This window comes from Manis pentadactyla, chromosome 1 (assembly GCF_030020395.1).
Source record: "Manis pentadactyla isolate mManPen7 chromosome 1, mManPen7.hap1, whole genome shotgun sequence".
Taxonomy (NCBI): Eukaryota; Metazoa; Chordata; class Mammalia; order Pholidota; family Manidae; genus Manis; species Manis pentadactyla.
Genome location: NC_080019.1, coordinates 4,802,529 through 4,826,009, shown reverse-complemented (window position 1 = coordinate 4,826,009; position 23,481 = coordinate 4,802,529). Strand labels below are relative to the sequence as shown.

At 36.7% G+C, this 23,481-nt stretch overlaps 1 protein-coding gene across 2 annotated transcripts in view; it reads left to right on the top strand.

Annotated features, from left to right (window-relative positions):
• GLRA3 (glycine receptor alpha 3) overlaps positions 1-19,771 on the top strand; it is a 135,359-nt gene extending 115,588 nt beyond the window's left edge. For both annotated transcript variants that reach the window (XM_036889135.2, XM_036889134.2), the window contains one exon: positions 12,453-19,771. In XM_036889135.2, coding sequence (XP_036745030.1) covers positions 12,453-12,731 — 279 coding nt within the window. In that variant the 3' untranslated portion in view covers positions 12,732-19,771. The remainder of the gene's footprint in view (positions 1-12,452) is intronic.
• The last annotated feature ends 3,710 nt before the right edge of the window (positions 19,772-23,481 follow it).

Sequence of the window (23,481 nt, the reverse complement as noted above, 5' to 3'; positions counted from 1 at the left end):
TTTAAATATTATCCTTCATCCTATTAACTGAAATTATCTGATAAGTTATATTTTTGAATATATGTTAAACAGAAATATTCCATATAATCTTACAATAGTCTTCATAGAAGAAATAATCATAATGCTTTGACAAAATTAGTTCCCAAATACATGGGACATTTATTTATACAAAGAAATTCTAAAAGCTGCCCTTCTTGCCAGAAAATAGGGACCTAAAAGTAAGGAAAAAGAAAATGCTTTGCCCAGCCTATCTATCTTTAGAATCTGTTCTTAATGGTAAGATATGTTGGGATTCTTCACAGTAAATGAATGATTTTGGTTTCATTAGTAGCATCCTCAGAAATGTTTGGTTAAAAAGAGATCTGAAGGGCAAGTGTCCAAAGTGTCATGACTAAACATTTAGTAGGTAGTCTACAGTAGGGGTATTATTAGTGGCTGGCTCGGCTGCCCTTAATATGACATTCATTGATGGGATTTAAACATGCCAAAGCCAAGAATTTACTCTGGGAAGTCACACACAAACAGTCTAGTCTACTAAACTAAAATTTCTGAGATAAAGTGTATTTAAAAAACACTTTCCCAGATCATTCTGCGACACACCTCGGTTAAGAATAGACATACCGTTAGATAAGAGACATAATGTTATATTCATCTAATTGAAGTAATCTCACTTCCATAGCAGATATCCAGACCCAGTATTATTAAGTTTTCTTATTATAATACGTAGTCACGCAACTATTTTTCCTCTCTACTAAAATTGCATATTTTTCCCAACATTGCTCACCACTTCACTTTTTCACCCCTGAAAATAAAATTCACATGATCAAATTATCTTTACTGTAAATCTTAAAAATAATTTATGGAATTGAATTTTCATAATCACATATAGTAGCCTTTTTGGGAGAAATGTACAGTTGACCTTTGAACAACTCAGGGGTTGGAGTACTGATCCTCCATGCCATTGAAAATCCATGTATAACTTCTGATTCCCCAAAAACTTAACTACTAACAGCCTACTATTCACCAGAAGCCTTACTGATAACATGAACAGTCTATTACTACACGTTTTGTATGTTACAGGTGTTATAAACTTTATTTTTACAATAAGGTAAATGAGAGAAAAGAAAACATTTTCAATGAAATCATAAGGAAGAGAAAATACGTTTTCAGTGCTGTTCTGTGTTTACCAACACCTTAAGTCTACGTTATCCGTTTACAAGGTGAATTGTCTGTCAGTACCGGCATCAACATTGTCTTACATGACACAGAACACAGCAGATGCTATACATGTTACTAACACGAGATATCAAAATCGAAAGGACAGTGTGAAGAAGAAATTCATATTTATTGACAGGTCTAACGATCCATGCATTGGTCTCAAAGAGGTTGCAGCAGGATCACTTTCTGGTAGCCTAGCCTATATGCTAATGAATGAATCATTGTAAAAATTTTATAGCAAAGTTAAATATTACTAGTCATATTCATAATACAGTGTTGGACATACCTAACATTTTCTCAATTTTTAAAAATATTTTAGGCCTCATGGTTTGTCTGCAAGCTTTTCATTGTGACATATGCCTTAGGAGTTTTCCAATATATTTATTGAAAAAAAATCCACATGTTAAGTGGATCCACACAGGGCAAATCTATGTTGTTCAAGGATGAACTGTACTTAAATTTCCAGGAACTAAACAGTTAATGCTTATAGGAGCTTTAGTATGAAGACGTATATTCAGTTAAATATTGCTTTACAAAGCAATGCAAAAATAACTCTGATGAAAAACCAGGTTTCCCTTAGCAATAGCCCATAAATATTTATTTTTAAAGAAAAAATGTGGCCATGCAAATACATTCATTGGAAATTGTATACATTCCATTTATTTTTATAATATTCCAATTATCATGCAAATTTTGATCATTTTGACTCTCTGAAAACTATTTTCTCAACCTAATATCTCTAAGCCTACTAAATTCTTTTTTTTAAAAAATACATTTTTGCTCAGGAAAGGTTTGCACAATCCAAATCTTTAAATCAACACAATCAAAATGAGTCGAATTGTGGACCCAGTGCTCTTTATTTTCATGAGTACTGGTTTGCATGAGTTTTTCTTACACTCTAATTTGGCAGAAGAGGCAAAGTAAATGAAATAACCTCAATATAGAAAGTTTGTCACAGCAGGGGACTTAACGCTGATGTAAATACTGTTCCATGGAGGTCTAGCTTGGCCCATCACAGGCATTCTATACAATCTTTTATACGCTACTGTTACCTCTTCTAAGGTACGAGCTGACCTTTTGTCTATTGAGAAAGAACGCAAGTTTGCTGTTGCACCCAAATTTCCCCACCCCACACTGCCGTAGCCTGCTGTGTGCTGACCAGCCGCTGCACCATGTCGGAGGCGCTTTCCCAGGGCCACGCGGGTGCGGGTGTACGCATGATGCGAAAGTATTCTGGTTGGAAGTTGCTCTTCCCATGCACGATATTGTTATTTTAGTCCTGGAGGATTATAAAGACATGCCAAGTATTTCTGATCATGTGTTACTGTTGAGTGGATACGGATGCTCTGGGATTGCTCTGACGCTTTTCATGTGGCTTCTTCTGCACTGCAGTGTGAGGACGCGATGGTTTGCTGGGAGAAACATGTTCCCACGGAATTCTAGGACCTCTATCTTCCTACCTATTATAGTATATTAATTATCATTTATATACACAAATGAAATAAGAATGAAATAAAATAGACTTGAGAAGTACTGACCAAGTTTATATTTTGCTAGGCATGATGGTAATCCTTTTTAAATAAAGATATCATTGACTGCATTTGAATATCTGTATAAAAATGTATAACTACCTTATTTACTCACGTATTCATTAGCTGTCTTATTTCTAAAACAATTCAAGGTAACTTCTAAGACAAATACTTGATTTTCCTGCCCTAAATATCTTGTCAGTTCCATAGTGTTAGGACAAATATAAATATATATATATATACTATATTTCAGCTTTTAAAGGGGTGGGTCTCCATTGTTAAAAGCAATATGGCACCCATATACAGTACGTTATTTAAAAATTTTTATATTCTAGGTTAGTTTGTGCTATATTCCAGACTATAAAATATTCTTTCAATAGGTAAATATTTCCTACAAATTTGTTTGATACAAGCCTGAGGAAAGGTAGTTTACCAATAATTTCAAATTAAATTATATTTGAGTGACTCTGACATACAGGGATTAGAAATTTCATCCTCTCAAGTAAAACAAAAATTGTAAACATTTATTTCCTGCAAACAAGTATTTAGAGTTTATGTTAAACACAGCTATTGCCTGGGGCTCTATCTTCTCAGAAATATCTGTTAAGGAAAGTAATACTGAATAAAGTAATATAATTTGTATGTAACCTAATTTCATATGTATCACAGTGGCTTCCATCTCAAATTTAACTAAAATAGATACACTGCTTATTACCTATGTTGTCTATTATATTATCTTTTATCACTCCACAATTAGGAGTTAGATATTTTTAAAAATTATTTTATTGATTTCTCATCAATCCCCTAAAATACATGTTACATTTTCACAATATTTCATCTAAAACACTCATCTTCTTAAGCTTACATTTTACTATTTAATGATCTCCAAACCATTTCTGAATTCTAAATTCAACATGCCAAGCATAAAATTGGCAAATTCACAGCTAATTGACATATCATCCATAACAAATGCATTCAAACAATTTTATATTGACAATTGACTGGTAGCAACGAAGTATCTTTAACCTCATCTATAACTTTGTTCTTGTAAGCCTTCCACTTTTAAATGATACAGAAATGTACATAGATGTCTTACACTGAGTATTTTATTTTAGGCCAATATTTATTTTAGGAAAACAATTTTTAACTCATTCACATGTTCATCTTATCTCAGAATTTTCTAAGTGATTATTTTCCCGAACAAAATAAACCATTGATAGTTATGCTTATTAGTAATTTTTTTCAAAACCCACCCACTTTGGAATCCTATAAATGGAAAAGAATAGCAATTCCACTTTTCCTTTGTCACTTTTTTATTTAGCAATTAAAAGTTACGGAAAATTATTTGAACAAAAAGACCTTTGAGATAATGTAATTAGCATGCTAATTGTATAAAGAACACCCCAAGGTTCCTACGAGGGGAGAAACAGTAAGATAAAAATAACTTATTTAATGGTGTTATATCGCAGAGCAATTCCCATAATTAACCATCACTCACATTGTGTTGGATGTTTAATGTTTTGTTATCTCTCACTGACCATCTCCATGCTTTGCCCTCTACTACACCCAAATAAGATTTCTTTTTTGGTCATTTTTGAGGACTGTGAGAGTACAGGAAGTTATTCTTACTTCACATGTATACTAATATCTTACATTGATGACTAAGATGAAGCAGTTCAACTGAATGATGGTATCTAACCTCGGGCTTTTTAAATCTATTTCTATTATTTCTAGTTCCACTATGCAACTGGGTCTGTCTTTGGCATAATTCTCTAACTAAAAAAAACACTTAGAATGTTTCACAGTATGGTGTTGATGTCTAAATACAGACACATTTTCCCCATTTCCAAATTTAGTGAAAACAGGCCCTCCTTTAGAAAGAACTGCAACATAAATGGCTTTTCACCTTCTTCATTGCCTACCCTCCTAACATGCTTGAAACACACTCAGTGGCTTTACTTGTGGATAAATCAAGCTATTTCTTCAATTTTACTTTTTAACCAGCCATATTCTTTTGTTCAGTTTTAGTTCATTCTATTTAATCTTTATTATCACTTGTATGGCTTTAATTTCAGGAACATTAAATACTGACTGACACATAGTGTCTGAATCAAAAGTTCTAGATATTTGTCCAAACATCTTGGTCTTTTGGTCTTCAGACCATTAGAAACTTAAGTCAGTCTTGAGTCAGATTTTAATTTGGACCATCTAATATTTTTATGACTATATAAAATATTTGAAAATTACTTCCTATAGCATGCCCAATTTTTTTTATAATGCAAATGCCCAACTTATTTTCCCTTTTAAGAGCAGAAGTGCTCCTCAACCCTTTGTTTTCTACTACCATTGCCAGGAAATAAACATTTGAACAAAACATTTTTATGTTTTTACTGAACTAAGAGTTTCTATTCTTCAACTCCAAAATTAGGGGGAAAGCCATTGGTGACATATTTGTTACTGAAATCATATTCTGGATGCTTTTGAAACAATAATGCAGTAAATAACATTATAATATAATTATCCAAAGTCTATGTCCTAGGATATGCCTGGGTTATGTAGTTGGATATAAAAATAGGTAATAGGCTATATAGACAGCCTTACCTAAAACCAACCTTAGATAAAAAGAGTTTTACTTAAAAACAGAAAGTGTTAAAAAGTAAAATAACAGTTCACTACTAACACAAAAGTCATTAGAGAGTACGTTTTCATAAAATACCAATTAAAATGTAAATTAGACAATGTTAGAGGAATTTAAAAACTGGTACACCATCATGAATCCACGCTGACTAGGGTGCTGCACGGCTTCTTGGAAAGTCTTGTATCTACAGCTAAACTGCATTATCATTGCCTAGAGAGCCTGTTGGAAGTGCAGGTTCCTGGGATAACCTAAATGCTAATGAGTGTGAATCTCTGCAATTGAGGTCGGGGAGAGTGGATCCCAGTAATGCCTCCCAGTGAGTCCAAGACAGGTGTGGTGTGCTCCCCCATGAGGGACACACTGCCTTCACCTAGACTATCATTATTGCACGCACATAGAATGATGGCAATTTTATAAGGTGCCACCTTTTAGGATGACCAATGCTGTGTGAAGGTGATTAAGCCTCAATTATTCATGTGTCATTTTCTATTAAAGCCAATATCCAGATGTGAAGAAGAGCAAGGTACAGCACCGTAGCTCTGAGTACGGGCTTGAGGATGTGATCATATCGTAATAAGCTTTGATCTCATTTGTCACTTGCCTAACTTTATAGGAAGATGAAAAGCAGCAGTTAAAGTATCTTCTAATTGGGAGCCCTGGCGGCTGCTCAGGCACACAGAGGGTGCATGCACATGGCTTCCTACTTTAAAGAAATAATACAAGGTCGTATGTGTAAAGAAATAGATATGGGATCTTCATAAGCAGCAATGATCCCTCCAGCTAGAAAATTCAAATGCAACTGTGGACCCAGACCGCTGAGTCAGGCAACACGAAAATGGGTGAGGCGGGAAAGGCAGCGTTGTGCCTCAGTGCCCCACCTCACCCCACACTTGCATCACAAGAAACCCTTCTACATACTCTCCCCGTCACAACAGCCCACACCCACGAGACCAACACACACCCAGTGCAACAGCCAGCCCTTTGTGTCCTTGTCGTTCTGTGTGATAAATGTTTTAATTGCTCCTTTCAATTTCTATTTAAATGTCCAGTCTCAGGGTGGAGGAGATATAATCTGCTCTTACTATGTTGTCCTTGGGCCATTTTATACACAGGCAACATTTAAATGTGTTCCTTTGTCCAGTGAGATCTATCCCAAATTAACACAAAAATGCCTTGTTCCAATTCATTAATAGTATTTGCAGCTGTGATTTGTCTTGCAGGGTAAACAGAGCCCAAGATGGACTGTCTCTTTCCGCCCTTGAATCCGCAGGACCCGTGGGCAGAGACCCTAAGTGCCCATCTGCCAGCTATGAAGCAGCCCTTGTGTTTGGGGGATTCACTCCTAAGGCAATATTCAAGCAGTTTTTTCTCTTGTTAACATTCAGGTCAAGTTCTTAGTACATCAGCGGCCTCACTGGGCAGCAGAGGGATTCTGTGCGTTGCTGCGCAGCCTGGACACTACCATGGCTACTTCCATGGCCAGGCTGGACACCTAGTCCTCGGCACCTAGACCTCATCTGGGGCAGCAGCTAACCAGGGATCACATGACCTCACTTAATTCCACCCTGAAATTTCTATACAGAATTGCACCTCCCACCCTGAGATGTTCTAAATTGTCAATTTGTCAAGGGTGCATTTGCCTGACCACGAGGCAAGGCCACTGGGTGGGGCCCGGGAGTCTCTGAACGTGCAGATATTGCTCTGAGAGCAAGAACCAAGCCTTCTACTATTGCCACACACACAGGTCAGCCCGTTGTGTGGACTCACCTTGCTCACTTTGGCACTCGTTCTACTGCAGGAGTGGTTTGGACCCTGACCTGGCATGTGGGAGCTCTCACTGGGGAACCAGGTGACCTGCCTTCCTCAGTGAGAAGAGGGCACTGAGGTCCACACCATCCTGAGCTACTCAGCTGGGACTGGGCATCTCTGGCCCTTGTCAGACAGGCTACCTTTCTGTGGCTATGACGGACTTCGCCTGAGTTCCTCCCTAGCTTGTTCCTGAATATACCATTTTCACGTTAACAGGGCCCTTAGCTTGGGACGCCTTGTCACGTCACCCTTGATATGGTAGGTGTCTTAGGCCTAAACATAGTCTGATGTCCTGCCATTCCTTGAGTCTGGGGACAGGTCCCACCAGAGCGCAAGCTGTCCCTGGAATAGGCTTTCCTTGCTCGCAGCGCGGGAGTTTCCTAGTCTGGAATCCTAGCTGCCTCCTTACCGTTTCGCTATTGAGCTTTTCCCAGGAACTCTATTTGCATTTTGGTAGCAAAGAGCCCTTGTGTCCATACATTTTAAGGCCTCAGAGAGGCAGCTGGGGCTATTGGCTCCTCAGACCCCTCACGGTTTCCCCTTGTCCCCCCTTCAAGTTCGGTCTGTCTTCTAGTCACTTTATACGGTACAGCCAACAGAATTCCAAAAATGCACCTGCCAGACTTCGAACAGTGCTCCAGGCTATTGGTCTCCTAGCGGGGTGCAGAAGAGAGAGCAGCTTGCCCTTGAGTTTGTGAGTTACCTCTGGTGGTCTGCCCAGGTTATTTCCAGAACTGGCCTGATGGGGCTGGGCCCTGAATTTTAGCTGGATTAGTGAGCGCCCTTCACATCTGCCACTACAGTTTCCAAACCCTTCCTTGACTTGCTTCCCAGAGAGGGACACTATCACCTATCAGTAGCCAACTTGACTTTTGACAATGATGTGGACCAGCCTGTTTCCAGACAGGCTGTGACAACGTGCTGGAGAATTCGGGTTTCCTTGACTGGGTCTGCCCCACATGAAGACAGAGCATTTGACTTTTTCTTTTTAGATTGGGATTAAAAGGACACCTCAGTGGAGCCTGTCACAGCACACTGGCCTCCTTGTCCTTCTGTGAATGTTGATGCGTTTTCACCATGTCTCTCATGGCAGAAGACACAAGGGGCTTTGCCGTGAACACAAGAGTCAGTCTGCGGGACCCTTCCCATTTTATGAGAGGCCAGACAGAGCTCATCTAGAGAAGATTAATGAGGCACTAGCCCCCCGGCATCCACCATTCCCTTAATCAGAATGGAGAGTCGCCGTTACCTTCCTGGAATCTCATACTGCGTGACAGTCACAGCAGACGAAGGTTCAGGCAATCCCAAGGGCTTCCATTTCTGGGCATCCAACTGAAACTGAGGGAAGGAACAACTGCCAAGATGAGGTTCAAGCTAGAAATGGCAAAAGCCTTCACTGCGCGCCCTTTCCCTCCATTCAACATTCACCCAGAGGCAACACCCCCTCCTGGGTGTCTCTCAGCTCCTGATGTCCTATCTGCAGTGTTTCCCACGACCAGGGCCCACTACACAGCGTCACCCCGGCTCCTTCGGTGCCCCCCTCCCCAGCTTCTCTTTTCTCTGAACGTTGCCTCCGCGCCCCGTGCACTGTGTACTGGCGCCCAAGGGCCAGCCCACCCCGCCCGCTGGACTCCAGCCACAGCCCAGCCCAGGGGCCCCCTCCGACCCGGGCAAGGAGAGCCCAGCCTTCAGGCCAGTCTCTGCTTCAGCGGCCCCAGCGGGGGGAGTAAAGGCAGCACCCGTACCAGTGTTTTGTTTCCACTGGCATCACTGGATTTCACTTTTGAGATGAAAGCAGCAGATTTAGCCGCGCTTCTCAAGGGAAGCAGCTGCCGGAACCGAAACAGATTTCCTTCCTCCCAGCCGGCGATAACGTGCCGGGGCCCCCGTCACGGGGACCTGGCGGTTTTCATCCTGCGTCTTCAAAGCCACCTGCGGAGAGCTGGTGGATTCACTTCTGGCCGTGGTCTCTCTTCTGAACAGCCCAGATCTGTTTATTTTTCCACCAGGGAAACTCAGGAAAAGTCCTCATGACTTACACACACCCTCCTGCCTTCCTGAAAGAGCCGCATGGGGAGCCCCTGGCGGAGGGTCTCCCCAAATCACAGCGTCTACCAGAATTTAGGTCGGCGGATAAGGCTTGGGTAGGCTCATTTTTAATTACCATACGGCCCTCCTGTCTCTGCTATTTCCCTTAACGTCGCCACTCCTATTGGGCTGTTCCATTTCCCAGCAGTGAGCCAGGCGCCTCCCCTTCTCAGCACAGGTTCCCACTACCCCAGGCTTCCCCAACCCCAAAGGGCTCGTTGAGACACCTGCCAGTAATTCCTGAATGGGAACACTGTTGCAAGTTAGGATTAGCATTTACACAAAAAATTGGCTTGCACGCTGTAGCATGCAAAACAACATTATCAGCTCCTATGATCCCAGAAAGCCTGCCCTGCCCAGCTGTCTGTTGGCACTTACCCGCAGTGAGACCCACGCCCTTGGCAGTACAACTGCTTTGTCCACTGTGGTCGCTACCAGCCGCATGTGGCCACTGAGCACTAGAAATACAGAGTCTGAACTGAGACGTGCTAAAACATACACTGATTTCAAGGACTTACTCTGAAATGAAGAATGTAGAGTATCTCCTACTTAGTCCTCTGGGAGCATGTGAGGCAGGCAACACCCCCGACGGCTGCACCTTCATCTCACGGGAGCCCTGCAGTTACTCAAGAGGACATTGTGTTTGCCCCACCCACGTGGGCATGCCGATTCAGCCGCCACGGACGAAAGTCAAGGCATGTATGATCACCTTGACCCAGTAGCCACAGCCTTTATTTGCCATCAAGCCTGTATACCGTCTGGTCACATACCGAAGGCCTCCGGGCCACTGCCCCAGTACCCCCAGGGGAGCTGACGTCCGTCACAGTAAACGGAGCAAACGCCACGTTCCCCCAAAACAGCCCAGGCCCGATGGTTTCCCTCTCACAGTTAGTTGTTTGGGTAGATACAGTTGAGGAAAATACAGTTTTTCACTAAATACATTAAATCTTAAAAAGATTGTCTCTGTTTTGCGATGAGCAGCTGGGGTTCTCTAAAGGCTTGAAAATAATAAGTTCTGCAGAACAGATGGCTAGAAAAACAGTCAATGGAGGAAGGCGGTTAAAAGGCACAAACTTCCACTTATGAGATAAATAAGTACCAGGGATGTAATGTACGACGTGATGACTATAGTTAACACTGTTCTGGAGTATACAGGAAAGTTATTAAGAGAGCAGATCCCAAGAGAATTTCTTTTCTTTTTGTTGTATATACATGAGATGGTGGATGTTAGCTAAACCTACTGCAGTGACCATTTCAAAATACATGTAAATCAAAGCATTCTGTACACATAACCTGATAGAGTTATGCATGTCAATAATTTCTCAGTAAAAGCCAATGGAATCTACTAAACACTAGAATCCTAAGATCTTAGCATTTTTCTAATCAGTCTCTCAGTTGGTTCAACTAGTAAGTCAACACCTCCTAATAAATGTTCATTGGGAAGTTACCTTCTGTTCTAAGATATTTTTTATAAACACATTGGTTGATGTAGTTTAAAGGCCTTTGTATACTTCAGCATTCACCTGGTTGGCACACAAAACTTGTAGAACGTGAACAATTACCCAAATGACCTATATTTCCCTTCTGGAATACAAGCACCAACATGATTTGTTCATGCTTGTACTTATAAAAGAACAGTTTAATTCCTAGTACATTCACTTCTTTTCAAGATACTAGAAAATTCAAAGCAAACAATAATTTAGGCCTAAAATTTCCATGGAAGTTAAAAAAAATCATCAGCATAAGCGTCCTTTTTAAACCCTATGGAAAAGCTAATTTCTGATCTTTGCAAGATTACAACAGTAGTTAGACTAATTTGGTTCATCAACTTTTATTTCAAACTTATTTCCTCAAAATTCAATTGCTTATACATCTTACAGTGAGATTTTCCAGTATTTATATTTGTTGTTTTTCAGATGGAATTACCTTGGTTTATAATTCTCCAAAAGCTGTTTTATCCATTATTACATCAACTTTGATTATCTTCTCATTTTTAGATTAATTTTAATTGAATGTATTAAAAATTTTTAATTTCTATTTAAAGAATTTAACAATTCTATATATTCATTCATTTAAAATTTCAATTTTTCATTTTCATGTTTTTGTAGTATACTGTAATGTGCAATATACTGAGCCCTTACATTCACAGATCCAAAATAATTTTTCAAGAATTTGACAATTAATTGCTTATATCTCTCATATTATCATCAAAAATCACTTTCATAAAGAGAGCTATAACAACCTTATAAGATGTCATCATTTAAACCTTCAACTGCAGTAGCAAAAAAATCCAATTAATTGGCAGCCATCTGCTGTTATATTCTAAATAAATATGTTAAATTAAATTATTCATAAATGAATTTCATTATAAATTATTAAATACCATATTTCCCATTACAAGTATATTTTTATTAAATAAGTTTTCCTTTAAATTGTGGGTTTTTTTTCATGCACTTACATGGGGAATTCTCTTCAATTTGCAATATTTAACTGAAAAGTAACAATACTTTCAGAACATAGTAGATTATAATTTTCTTTAACATTAAATAAACTTCTGCCAGATTTCATTAATAATTTCAACCCAGTGTTCCTGAAAAGTAATTGTATACAAACTAGAATATGTGCCAGATTATAGTCTTCCAAATGGGTTAGTGTAAGACATGGAAATAACATTAAGTTAGGGTAATAAAACCAGTGTTGAGCTAGACTGCATTTTCCAACCAAGAATCATAAAATTGTAGGAAACAAGCATTAAGGAAATTTGCCTCCATGAAAAAGAAAAATTCAGTCAATGATGCTGGTATTTTTTCCCCTTTGATATCACGTATTTAACCATTTAGATACATAATGTAAAAATACCTAATATATGAACATACATAGCATAAAATCCTGATATATATGTGTTTTTTCTTGCTCAATTTCTTTAGAATTCTAGCAAAATGTAGGCAATACCAGAATGTTTCATTTTTCCACTAAAACATATCATCTAAGAGCTTTATATTTCTTAATGGACACTATCCTATTGCATAGGATAAATCAGTGAAACTTGATATGCTTCACTTATCTTTTCATTTCTAATAATAATACTTTTCATAATAAATCTCAAGTTATGATTTTGAAATGTGCTCTATTACATGACTAGAGGACTTTCTTATGTTTTCCTATGACAGGATGATGACGTTAGGGAAAGTCGATTCAGCCTCACAGCCTATGGAATGGGACCCTGTCTGCAAGCGAAAGACGGTGTGACCCCAAAGGGCCCAAACCGTCCCGTCCAGGTAAAGCCGAAAAGCCCTGACGAAATGAGGAAGGTTTTTATCGACCGGGCCAAGAAGATTGATACCATCTCCCGAGCCTGCTTCCCGTTAGCCTTTTTGATTTTTAATATTTTCTACTGGGTTATCTATAAAATTCTTAGGCATGAGGATATTCATCAGCAACAAGATTAAGTCTCTGGGGGTGTGCAAGTGTAAACAGTCAATTCAAAGAAAGCTTTACTGCCATAGGTATTGTGTGCACGTGTGCGTGTGTGTGGGCGTGGTGTATAAATGACCACTGTATTAAAATGGCACGTGGGAAGGTATTAGTATGATTTGCTATGCAAAGTCATGAGACAGATTAAGATTCTTTTAAAGGACGCAAATAATATATAGGGATTCTATTTCGTGTTAATTTAAAGTTATCTGTTCTTTCATAGTATCATAAAAATGGAGTATTAATGCCGTATGTTTATATGTAATTTAGTATCACTTATTAGTACCTGTGAAAACTACTTTGCAATTTGTTTTTTAATTCAATGATATTATGTCTTACAAAAGTAAAATTTGCACAACAAACTTTATAAAAAGAAGAAGGGGAAATATTGAATATAGAAATCAGTTACCTTGAGGCTTTAAAATATTTTCTTATACTGTAGTTACAAAATAGAAAAAGAATCAACTAATTCAGTGGAAAACTCACTCAAAAGGAATAGAGATTGTACATCCAAATATTATGGGACCAACTTACAATAGGCAATAACAATAAATTTCAAACTAGAAGGTTAAAATTAAAAAACTTCTATTGTTTGTTTATATACTAAATTTAATTGTTTAGAATATTAACTTTCCCTCTTTGGAGAGTTTAAACAAATGACTTAAGAGGTCATATTATATTTTTAAAAATCTACTTTTGTTAACTCTGTATCTCTATGAATGAAGGTGGAAATACTGAAAACAACATTATTATTTTTAAATAAGTGTTGTAGTGATTATGCATTGCCAAACACTGAAATGTCTAGCCAGCACCCTTATTTCATTAGATTTTTAACAGCTGCTTAACTGTCAGTATGTAATTAGGTTTAATGTTTTGATATAATTGAACCAAGTTCACTAAGACTTTTATATGTTAGCTTAGAATTAGGCTTTAAAATTCAGTGGGATTAAAGTATTTACATTTTGATAAAAATGAATTTAATGAAAACAAAACTGGATTTATGAAAGATTTTTTAATAAGAACAGTTTCCCATCACAGTTATATGGATTCAAACTCCTAGCTCCAAACATAAGGAGGGAAGATTTTAATTCTTAATTATATAAATAAGTCATTTCTACAAAGTGAGGATTGGTTGTTTTTATACTTCTGAATTAATTGTTTCAATATGTAAGCCTTTCACTAGATGTGAATAACTAAATAAAATTTTTACTTAAAATTTATCAGCAACTCAGCAGAATTATTCCAATTACAGTGGACATTCATTCATTTCACACACTGTAATGAAGGGCAACTATGTGATAGAGTTCTTGGCTAAATAGAAACAGATTCTGATTCTTTTTCAGTTTTGCTAGTTTTGCATTATTTTTATCATTAATGTTATATTTTTAAAAGCTCTAGAGTGCTTTTAAGATACGTCTAATTATTAGTTAGATTTGCTAAAGGGGAACTCAGTGTATTGAATTATTGACAGAGAAAAGTTTAGAACAATTATCATCTCAGATTAAAGAAATGAAAATTAGCCAGTTCTCGAACCCCATGGAATTATTTTCCAACCTTTAACCACTCTCAAGTGAAAAGCAAGAACTGCCATTTAAAGCTAAAATTTCTCAATGTTATTGAACTATAGTCTATCCAATTGCAGTTTTTAAAAATAACTTAAAAAAATATCTGTTCAGCAATTTTTGCTACTAAAAGATGAAATTCTCCTTTATAAGCAATTTAAAACACTATTAGGAAAAAACCATCATGTTGGCATTAAATGTAAATTCCAAGACTGAAATAAATTACTGCTATGTCCTTACTAATTTTAAGGACTATGTACCCAAAAGTTAAACATACTCTTCTTCATTTGGTATGTGTAAACCAAAACCGTGAAAATATATTCTTGTTGGAACAAGATATGTTGTTTGTGTTCTCAGAAGATAAGCTGGGCCATTTGAAGTAATGATAAACTACATTGTCTCAATATGTCTCTGAAATACTTGAATGCATTTTTCTATACTTCACATGTCATTTCAAAAGTCACCCATCATTGCTTACATTAAGTGAATTCTTCTAGGAGCAAACAGAAAAATAATGAACTTATGCCCCAAAAGAAATTCATGGATCTCACTTGTTCTCATATTTAAGAATAAGAAAAATGTCTCTTTTTTAAAAATCTGAGACTTGGAATATGAAAACATTAGCCATGAGCCAACTTGTCAGCAGGGGAGTTGGTCTGGTAGAAATCTCTCCATCTCAAATGTACAGCACTTTGCTTAAGTATAGATACTTAATCATCATCTTACTCCACTAAGAAAATACTTTGACAGCCATCACCCATATGGCAACAGAGACGAGGCAAATATGGCTGAATCAAAAATGTTGAAAGGACTATGTCCCCTCTAATGAACTCTACAGACCCTTTGAAACTGGAAACTACATTGCAATTAGGATTCCAAAGTAGCATTTGCCTCCATAAGCCCTCTGACAAACCCTAATATTTCAAGTTAGACCAACCAGGAAACTATTAACGGTGAGAAAATAAAAATTCATGTATTTACCTGAACTATCTACACATAAATTGGAATTCTAATATGGATATCCTGAAGTATTTTGAAATAGCCACATTAGAAAGCTTGTAACTTTTGTACAGTTTATTTTACTTTTTTTTATAATTATGTATCTTGACCATTGAAATACATAGTTTCATAGTATATGACTTTATAGGAAACTTTGTACCTTAGAATAAGATACTTTATCCATCTCTTTCTTTCACAGCCATTAGAATTAGAGTTGAACTATATGGGACCTAGAAGTTTCTAGGCTATGTAAAATACATTCCAGAAAACCAAGGGTTTCTAAAACTTCTGCAACCTTTCCAGATGTTTCTCCATGGCAGTTACTCACCTGGAGTGTTCATCAACTCCTAGTTGCCTGATTTAAGGGGCCATTGTGACTACTTATCCTATAATCAATTCTTATTCTATGAATATAATCTAATAACTTTGACCTTAATTTTGAATTATAAATGCTTTAAAATCTATATATCCCTATATTGGGTTTGTGAATTCCCAGGATCTTATAGAAGATAATGACAATTTTAGAGGAAAATAAAGAAAACATAAATAAGTCAACATGTTTAACAGAGAGAACAAGTTGTTAACTACTTTAGCACTCTTTACAACTTATGTTGTTGTGATTTTAAGAGAAAAATGGGTGTATCTTCTGTACTATACACCCCCTTTTCTAAATATCTTTCACCCCATTTTTAAAAATACACTTTTCTCTTCTTACTGTAATATACCTCAACCTTCTAGTCATTTCTGGGAACTATTATATTGGCAGCTAAAACTCCCCTTTTGTCTATAAAGTACACCACACATGAAATGAACTTGAGGGAATATGGGCTTTCCAATATTAAAAGTAGAAAATATTCTCAGTATTAAAAGTAGTAAATTGGCAAGACTGAAATTCATAACAACCCTAAGAACCACTTAGAGCCCTCTGAGAATGAAAATGTGCCACCGTCCTTAGACCCATCAACCATTAACAATATTTGGGGTCATGTCTCCTACTCTAAAACAGATTTCACATACTTTGCAACATAGGTAACAGCAAAAACTCTCAAAATTTATTAGCCTTTATCATCTGTATTTTTTTAATCTAGTTGACACTGAATTAGTAAAGGAAAGAAAGCCTCTCCAAGTACACAGTATAAACATATACATAGTTGCTCAGTATTTACTGATACCAAGAAGGCAAAGACTATAAAATAATGGACCTGATTAAAACACATTAAAAGAATAAGTATGCTTTCCACCCACAAAGCAGGCCCAGTTTTAACGGTCTATCCAAAGCAAATATAATCAATAGAAATATGACCTGTAATCATTATCTTAGTTCCCTGAGGAGATGAGTCAGGAACTGTCTCAGTGACTCACAATATTGTTTTCATCTTTATAATTGCAAACTTGTCTTTTGAATTGTACTCACCTATAAGTACAGTTATAACAACTACATTTTGCCTGTGAATCTGGGTTTCAGTTTTTGAACTACTAATTTTATTACAACTATGCTTGGCTTCTCAGTCACATGCTAGTATAGAGATACTGGAACTTTTAGCACAATTATTGACACAATAAGCTCCAACAGACTATAGACAAAATTTGCACTATTAGTGGCTGGCTTATTGTGCATTTCAGAGAATTTAGTTGCAAGAACTGCACCATTTCTTTAAGTGACGAATTTCAGGACTGCTTGAAATTGTACCCCAAATTGCCTAATCTACTCAAGCAAAATGAAAGAACTTTGCAGTTTTTCAAATAATTTTGACAAGACCACTTTCTTTAGCTGAACATATCTGAATAACGGTCAGGGAAAGATATAACCACGAAGATTAGAACTTGATAAAAGACTGAAATTTTGAATAGAGTGACAACTGAATCTTCTCCAAGATGCCTTCGTAATTGCTTACTATATCCTCTAGTTGGAGCCAGAACACCATTCAGAGCAGTGAATACATAATCACGTCCATCTCGTAATCTTTAACCAGTTTCCATGACATATTTTAGACCTTGAAGTTTATCAGCTCATCCCTTTGACATTTTAAAAGGATCCTAAAAATGATTAGTAGAGTCACAGCTGGTCGCTATAAGACAATCTGCTGATTTTTAATACAGTATTTTAGAAAATGCACTGTATGGACACACAGATTGAGTGCAAATAAAATACTCATTACATCAGTTGCATTTTTATTCTTTTCCAAGCTGTGACTCTGGGAGCTCAACCCGGCTGACTTCAGCTCAGATCCACGTGTCATCTTGCTCCAGGAGCCAGGGTTGCAGGAACAGCCACTCTGTAAGGCGTGCTGTCCTCATGGAGGAAGTCAGGGCTGAAAGGTGCCCCACCAAACTACAAAATTAAAGCTTCTGCTCACATGTGCACAGTCAGTTCCTCAACAGAGACCCTGGTTCCTATCTTCTTGTTCACATAATGCAAAGAGAAGGAAAACGTAGCAATTCCATTTTATTCTCACTGTTATATAAAATATTCATGAACAAATAAGCAGCATACTCTATGAATCACATTCACTTAATTATCTTTAACATTAAGCTCTTACACCAGCCCTCACTGGTATCAAAAAGTGAACTTCCATAGGGAGTCAGCTGTTATGCTCATTACTTAAAAAGTAAAGTGATGCTTATTCTGCCATAACAGAGATGCTTAGTGCCCATGCGTAAAATATAACTCCCTGGGAATGGAAAATAACTAGGCAGGGGAAATGTTCTGGAGATGCTTCTCCCAGAAATGGGACCAAAATGTAAAGAAATCCTGAGCTAATAGCTAGGATCCTCTTAGTCCCTTTTTCTTCTACACTTTCCATATTAATACTGTCTGTATCTCTTACGTTTTCCCTGTCTTGCACACACACACACACACACACACACACACACACACACACACACACAATTATATGATGCTAGTGGGATACATTCCTTCAAATTAGAAATACAAAAGAAGTCAGCTTTTATAGACAGTTACATAGTTCTGTGATAGGTTTTGCAATGCAAGTGATCCCCAGTGGGAAATATCAGCAGTGCAGTCATTTGAATTGGCCATTTTTTAATGATGAGACCATCATGTTTTGCTTCAACAACATATGAATGAGGCTGCATGGGTTAAATCTTTCTCCAACTATTACCGAAAGAATTCTAAAACATTACTTGGACTGTCTTTGAAGAATGGCTATTTGTCAAACACTTCTTCTAAGAGACACACAGCAATAACTAGTAATACTGGGTGCTTTGTAGTGTCTTAGGCACTTATCTCAGTATTTTTTATGGTTCACACACAAACCAAATAAGAGGAGAACTTAAAAGGTGGTGGAGTAGTACTTTAAAAAAATTAGTGTTTCTGACCCCTGGCTGTACATTCGAATCCCATATGCATTTAAAAAAATACATACATGCTGGTGGTGGTCAACATAGAAGATATGATTCAATCGTTGATTGAACAAATATTCCGCAAGAGCCTTTTACATAATTGCCACTGTTTTAAGTGCTGAATTCAGTATGTTTAGAGTAAGATATAAAATTCTAGGTTATTAATAAATTTACAAGTGAAAACAATTGACATGAATGCACGTAGTCCTAATAAAACTTAGTTTAACACTGGGAGTTTTATAACTTTTTCTTTCTTCAAATTCAGTTTAGCCATCTCTCAATGAAAACCTTGAATTAAAAATAAACTTTGACGTGCTTCTGATCAGCTTTCCTCCCAACATGAGAATCTTAACCATCATAATTCCTTTCCTGGTATGAAATTATCCACATACTCCTAAAACTCGTAGAGCAACCGGTGCCTCGTTACTTTGAAGGTAGGCTATTCCATCATGGCATAGCTCTAAGTAATATTTTTTTAAGTTTATTTTCATCAAGAAATGACTTTTACTTCATAGATTCCAAAGAAATCTACTCCATTCCCTTAAGACAGTGTGTGATATATTTTCTGTCTGCTGCCCATGTTTAGACTGACTCAATAAACTTTTTTCCACCCCTTACCACTAGCTTTAGTATTTAAGCTATTCGTAAATGCACTTTAGGTGTTAAACAATGATAAGATGTTTTCAGGTTTATAAAATAATCAAATATAAAATTGTCTATGTAGAGAAAGAGAAATATATTTTAAAATTCTATGTAAATCATATGCAGTATTTACAGTATTATGACATGGAATATAATTTAGCAATAATTTTAAATTCAGTATTTGAAAATGAAGCTCCTATGAAGATAATATATAGAATCCCACAAAATAATATGAATTTAGAAAAAGTCTATCAACCAAACATAATTCATATTTTTAGAATAAAGCTATAATAAAAATATAATGAATTCAGTTGTTTTATTTTAATAGTTTCTTTTTCTCTGGGGGAGTTTTTGCAAAGGTGCCTTGGGGCAGCCCCAGTAATGGACACTTTGTGCAGCCTGGCTTGTGAATGGAAAGGAGGAGCTAAGGAGCTGAGGGTTAAAGGCCAGGAAAATATTTATTCAGATGTAAGACTGTGTTGGAACCTACTGGGATGATTTTTCATTTCGGTGGAAAACAAAATGAAGAGAATGTGCCATATGTTATCAGTGTACCATCCTAATATCATTGACAGTAACTTTATTATAAGTGAGTTAAGACGTTTCAAAGATTACCCAAAAAAAGGTATTGCTGTTTTATGGTGTTCCTTCTCTGTAGATTTAAACCATGTCTTCCTGAGTCTGATGTTTGTCTTCCTGTCCAGATGATGTCATATTTTTTCAGGAAATTATGTTGAAAATATATTTTTAAATGTATGCATGACTGTTCCAATTGTTTCTCATTTATTATCTTCAGTTCGATTCGGCAACTACCAAACTCTAATCAGAGCTGTTAACTTGTGCACAGTATGTGGTATTTATCATGTAACTGTAGAGAATATGATCAAAAACAATAAAAATGAACACTTTTCAGGAAAATGGATACCTTGTTTGTTCCATTTTTATAAAGAACACATTTTATTTTACCAGAGGGTCACGTTGTTTTCCTGACAAATGTCAGACAACATTTCTGTTCAGATGGCAACTGTGACATCTGGATTGCAAACCCATCTACACGTCATTCGGAGAAGACTGGAGGTGAGGTATGACGGGGGGACAGTGGAGCTTACTTGCTGCATGGAATGAGAGAAGATGTGTCACTGACTAGAAAAATGGTTTGACATGATCATACTTACAGCTTTTGTATGTTTGAAAGCCTTTGCTTCTAATCAGTTTATTGGACGAAGCCACATTTACTAAACTTGTCCGTGGAGACTGTTTCAAAATGGAGTGCAGGTCTTTTTCTTTATTTCATCTGGATTCACAACTCACTCTTTTCTTCCAGACCGTAGGCTGGAGCTTGGTGATAGTATAATAGCAGGGAAATAACTGAAAAATTAAGGCATCAAAGATTTAAGAAAATATTGTAGTGTGGTATAAAATAACTGGTCTCTTATTTTTGGAGTACCTGTATGTATATGCAACAGGCTTTTACATAATGGTATGTATTTATTGGCAGCACAAGGCTCAGGAAAATGGATAGATTGAAAAATTCTTGAAATAGGCCTTCTGATTTTCCTTAATCAGCCAGCCTTCACTGAATTGCATTTGAACAGTTCATATAATGAGCTGAAACTCTTGACTGAAATGCCACTGAATCGGGCAATCTCATCTGTAAGTACAGTGCTATTTAGTGGTGATAGATGCTCATACAAACGTATATGAATCAGCATAATGCGACTATAGCTTATTAGTAAACTACAATTTTAAGAATCAATTTGTACTACCATGGTTTAAAGTATTTTCATTTTTCTCATTACATTCACCATTTTCAATACCACTAAATTAGTGGTTTTTCTTTGAGTATTTTATCACAATTCATTACTGTTAATAGTTGCTTTCTTCCTTGAAAACAATCTGCTGTACATAGTCCTCGTTTGCAGTTTGTATACGATTTACAGTTAGCTACCCTGCTGTGGAAATCTTAAATTGGAAGGAGGCCAAAGTTACTGGACTGCAATATGCTATAAATATTTAGGTACTTTGTTTTTCTGTTTCCTTGTATTTGACCCCATGTGTTGCCTTATCAAGTTATCTCAGTAGATGCTCTTTACCCAACAATGAACTTCTCTAAAAAACACTCAGGCCCACCGTGACCTGGAAGCTGGGCTGTGAAAGAAGGTTTGCTCACAGTCTGTTGTGACGTGAGGAAGGAGTTGTCTGAAAACTTGTTCTCCAAAGAATGAATACTCGTTAGAAATACGACGATGTTTATTTGTGCAACCGGATGGCTCTGGATCTTCCAAACAGTTCTCTGTATTTAAGGCAACCATACAAAATAAATATTTTGAGTTGATGTCAGATTTCCTTTTCTCTGGAAAAAAAAAAGACCCTTCTAAATGATCGGTTACAAAAATCACTGTATTTATTGATTTGCAGAGTCTTTTTGAAACAATGACTTCACCCAAAAAAGTAATTTCATACAAACCTCTTTTGAAATAATTTTTGTGTGAGAAGCATTCTTACAAGTGTAACCTTGTATATCTTAGGTGATGAAACAAAAAAATATGGAGTGAAATATAAATAGGAAACAAAGTGCATTTATTCAAATTTGAAACAGTGTAGGAAATGCAAAAGTATAGATTTAATTTTTTTTAATAGCCAGAGAGTTGCTGAGAGAAAGTTGATAATGGACTATTCAATCGCTTGAGAGAAATATAGTTTTAATCTACTACATTGTACTTAATAGATACCAGAATAGACACCAGAAGTCTGCCTAGTGCTCATATTGCTATCTCTGGATGTTTCCTTTGCTCTCCTCTTCCTCAGCAGCAAGTCTCTTTGAGTGCCTACTGATTAGATCAGGAAAACCACAAGGAGGGCAAACAGGACAGCTTCCTAGACGCTCAGGAGCCAAACCAGGAAGGGACGGACACCTGCAGGGACCAGGGGTCCCGGACAAGAGGCTCATGTTACGTTCACTTTATGTTTGTACTATTTCTAGGAAATCAAAAAAATCACTAAATAAGACTCAATCTTTTCTAAAATTATGGAATGTACACAGATGTGTTGCCTGTAATAAATAACAATATTTTTCCAATTCGGTTATCGATTTATTCTTTCCCTTTGTGAATGCAAAAGGGGAAGAATTAGGAATAAATGGAGATAGCATACTCTTTGTAATTTACTTGAATCTAAAAAAATCAGAACCCATTTACTAATGCTGAATTGATTATATTAGAAATAGCATTTTCATATGGTCTGTGGAGGTTAACTAACGAAAATGTTGGGAAAAAATGAAGAAAGTTGTGGTAATGTATCATGAAGAAATACATCTAGGCAAAATTTTTCATATGACTTACTCTCCTAATGAGCAATGTAATTTAGTTTCTAAGAGGAAACTCTTAAAAAGTAACATTAATGTGATACTATTTAATATTGTTAGCACATTTTTATTAACTGTTACATTGGTCTTGTTTATGCTAAACATGCATACTATTTAATATATGCTATGTATCATATTCTAAAGCAATAAAATGTGACAGATGAGCTCACATGCCGTTACTGGCATGATTAAATCCCTAACTGATCAAAAGGTTTGACTCTTTTGACCCAGAAATATACAGAATATGTACAGAAAAAATATATATACAGAATATAAAAAGTAATATGTAATTATCTATTTTAATATAAATATTCTGCCCTCTGAGTTATTTCCCAAATGATGTGGCCCAAACCCCTTTGGCATCCTCGATAAGCATTATACCTATGAACCCACTATATACTGAAAGGTTTTCTCAAATAAGAAAATAAATCACAAACAGTAACATGCTGCCTATCTTATGCAGTCTCCCCAACTTGTCTAAAGAACACTTACTTATACCCATTATTGGAGTTTTTTTAACTATCTGTAAATTAAACATCTAGCTGACATTAATAAAATATCTAAGGCTGTTTTATTTTCAAAGGTCACACTTTCTCTAATGTTATAAATGTAAGCCACGCTGGGCCTAAGCCACAAGATGGCTCCCTCTCATTGGTCTGGGACAGATAAACGTCATTCAAAATCATGAGGCTAATTTCACTAACAACTGAGAGTGATATTTTGGCCTAAAAAAAGTGAAAAAAGTTATGCAAGTCCGTGCAATCCTCTTCTTTCACAGCTTTATTAAATAGAGTT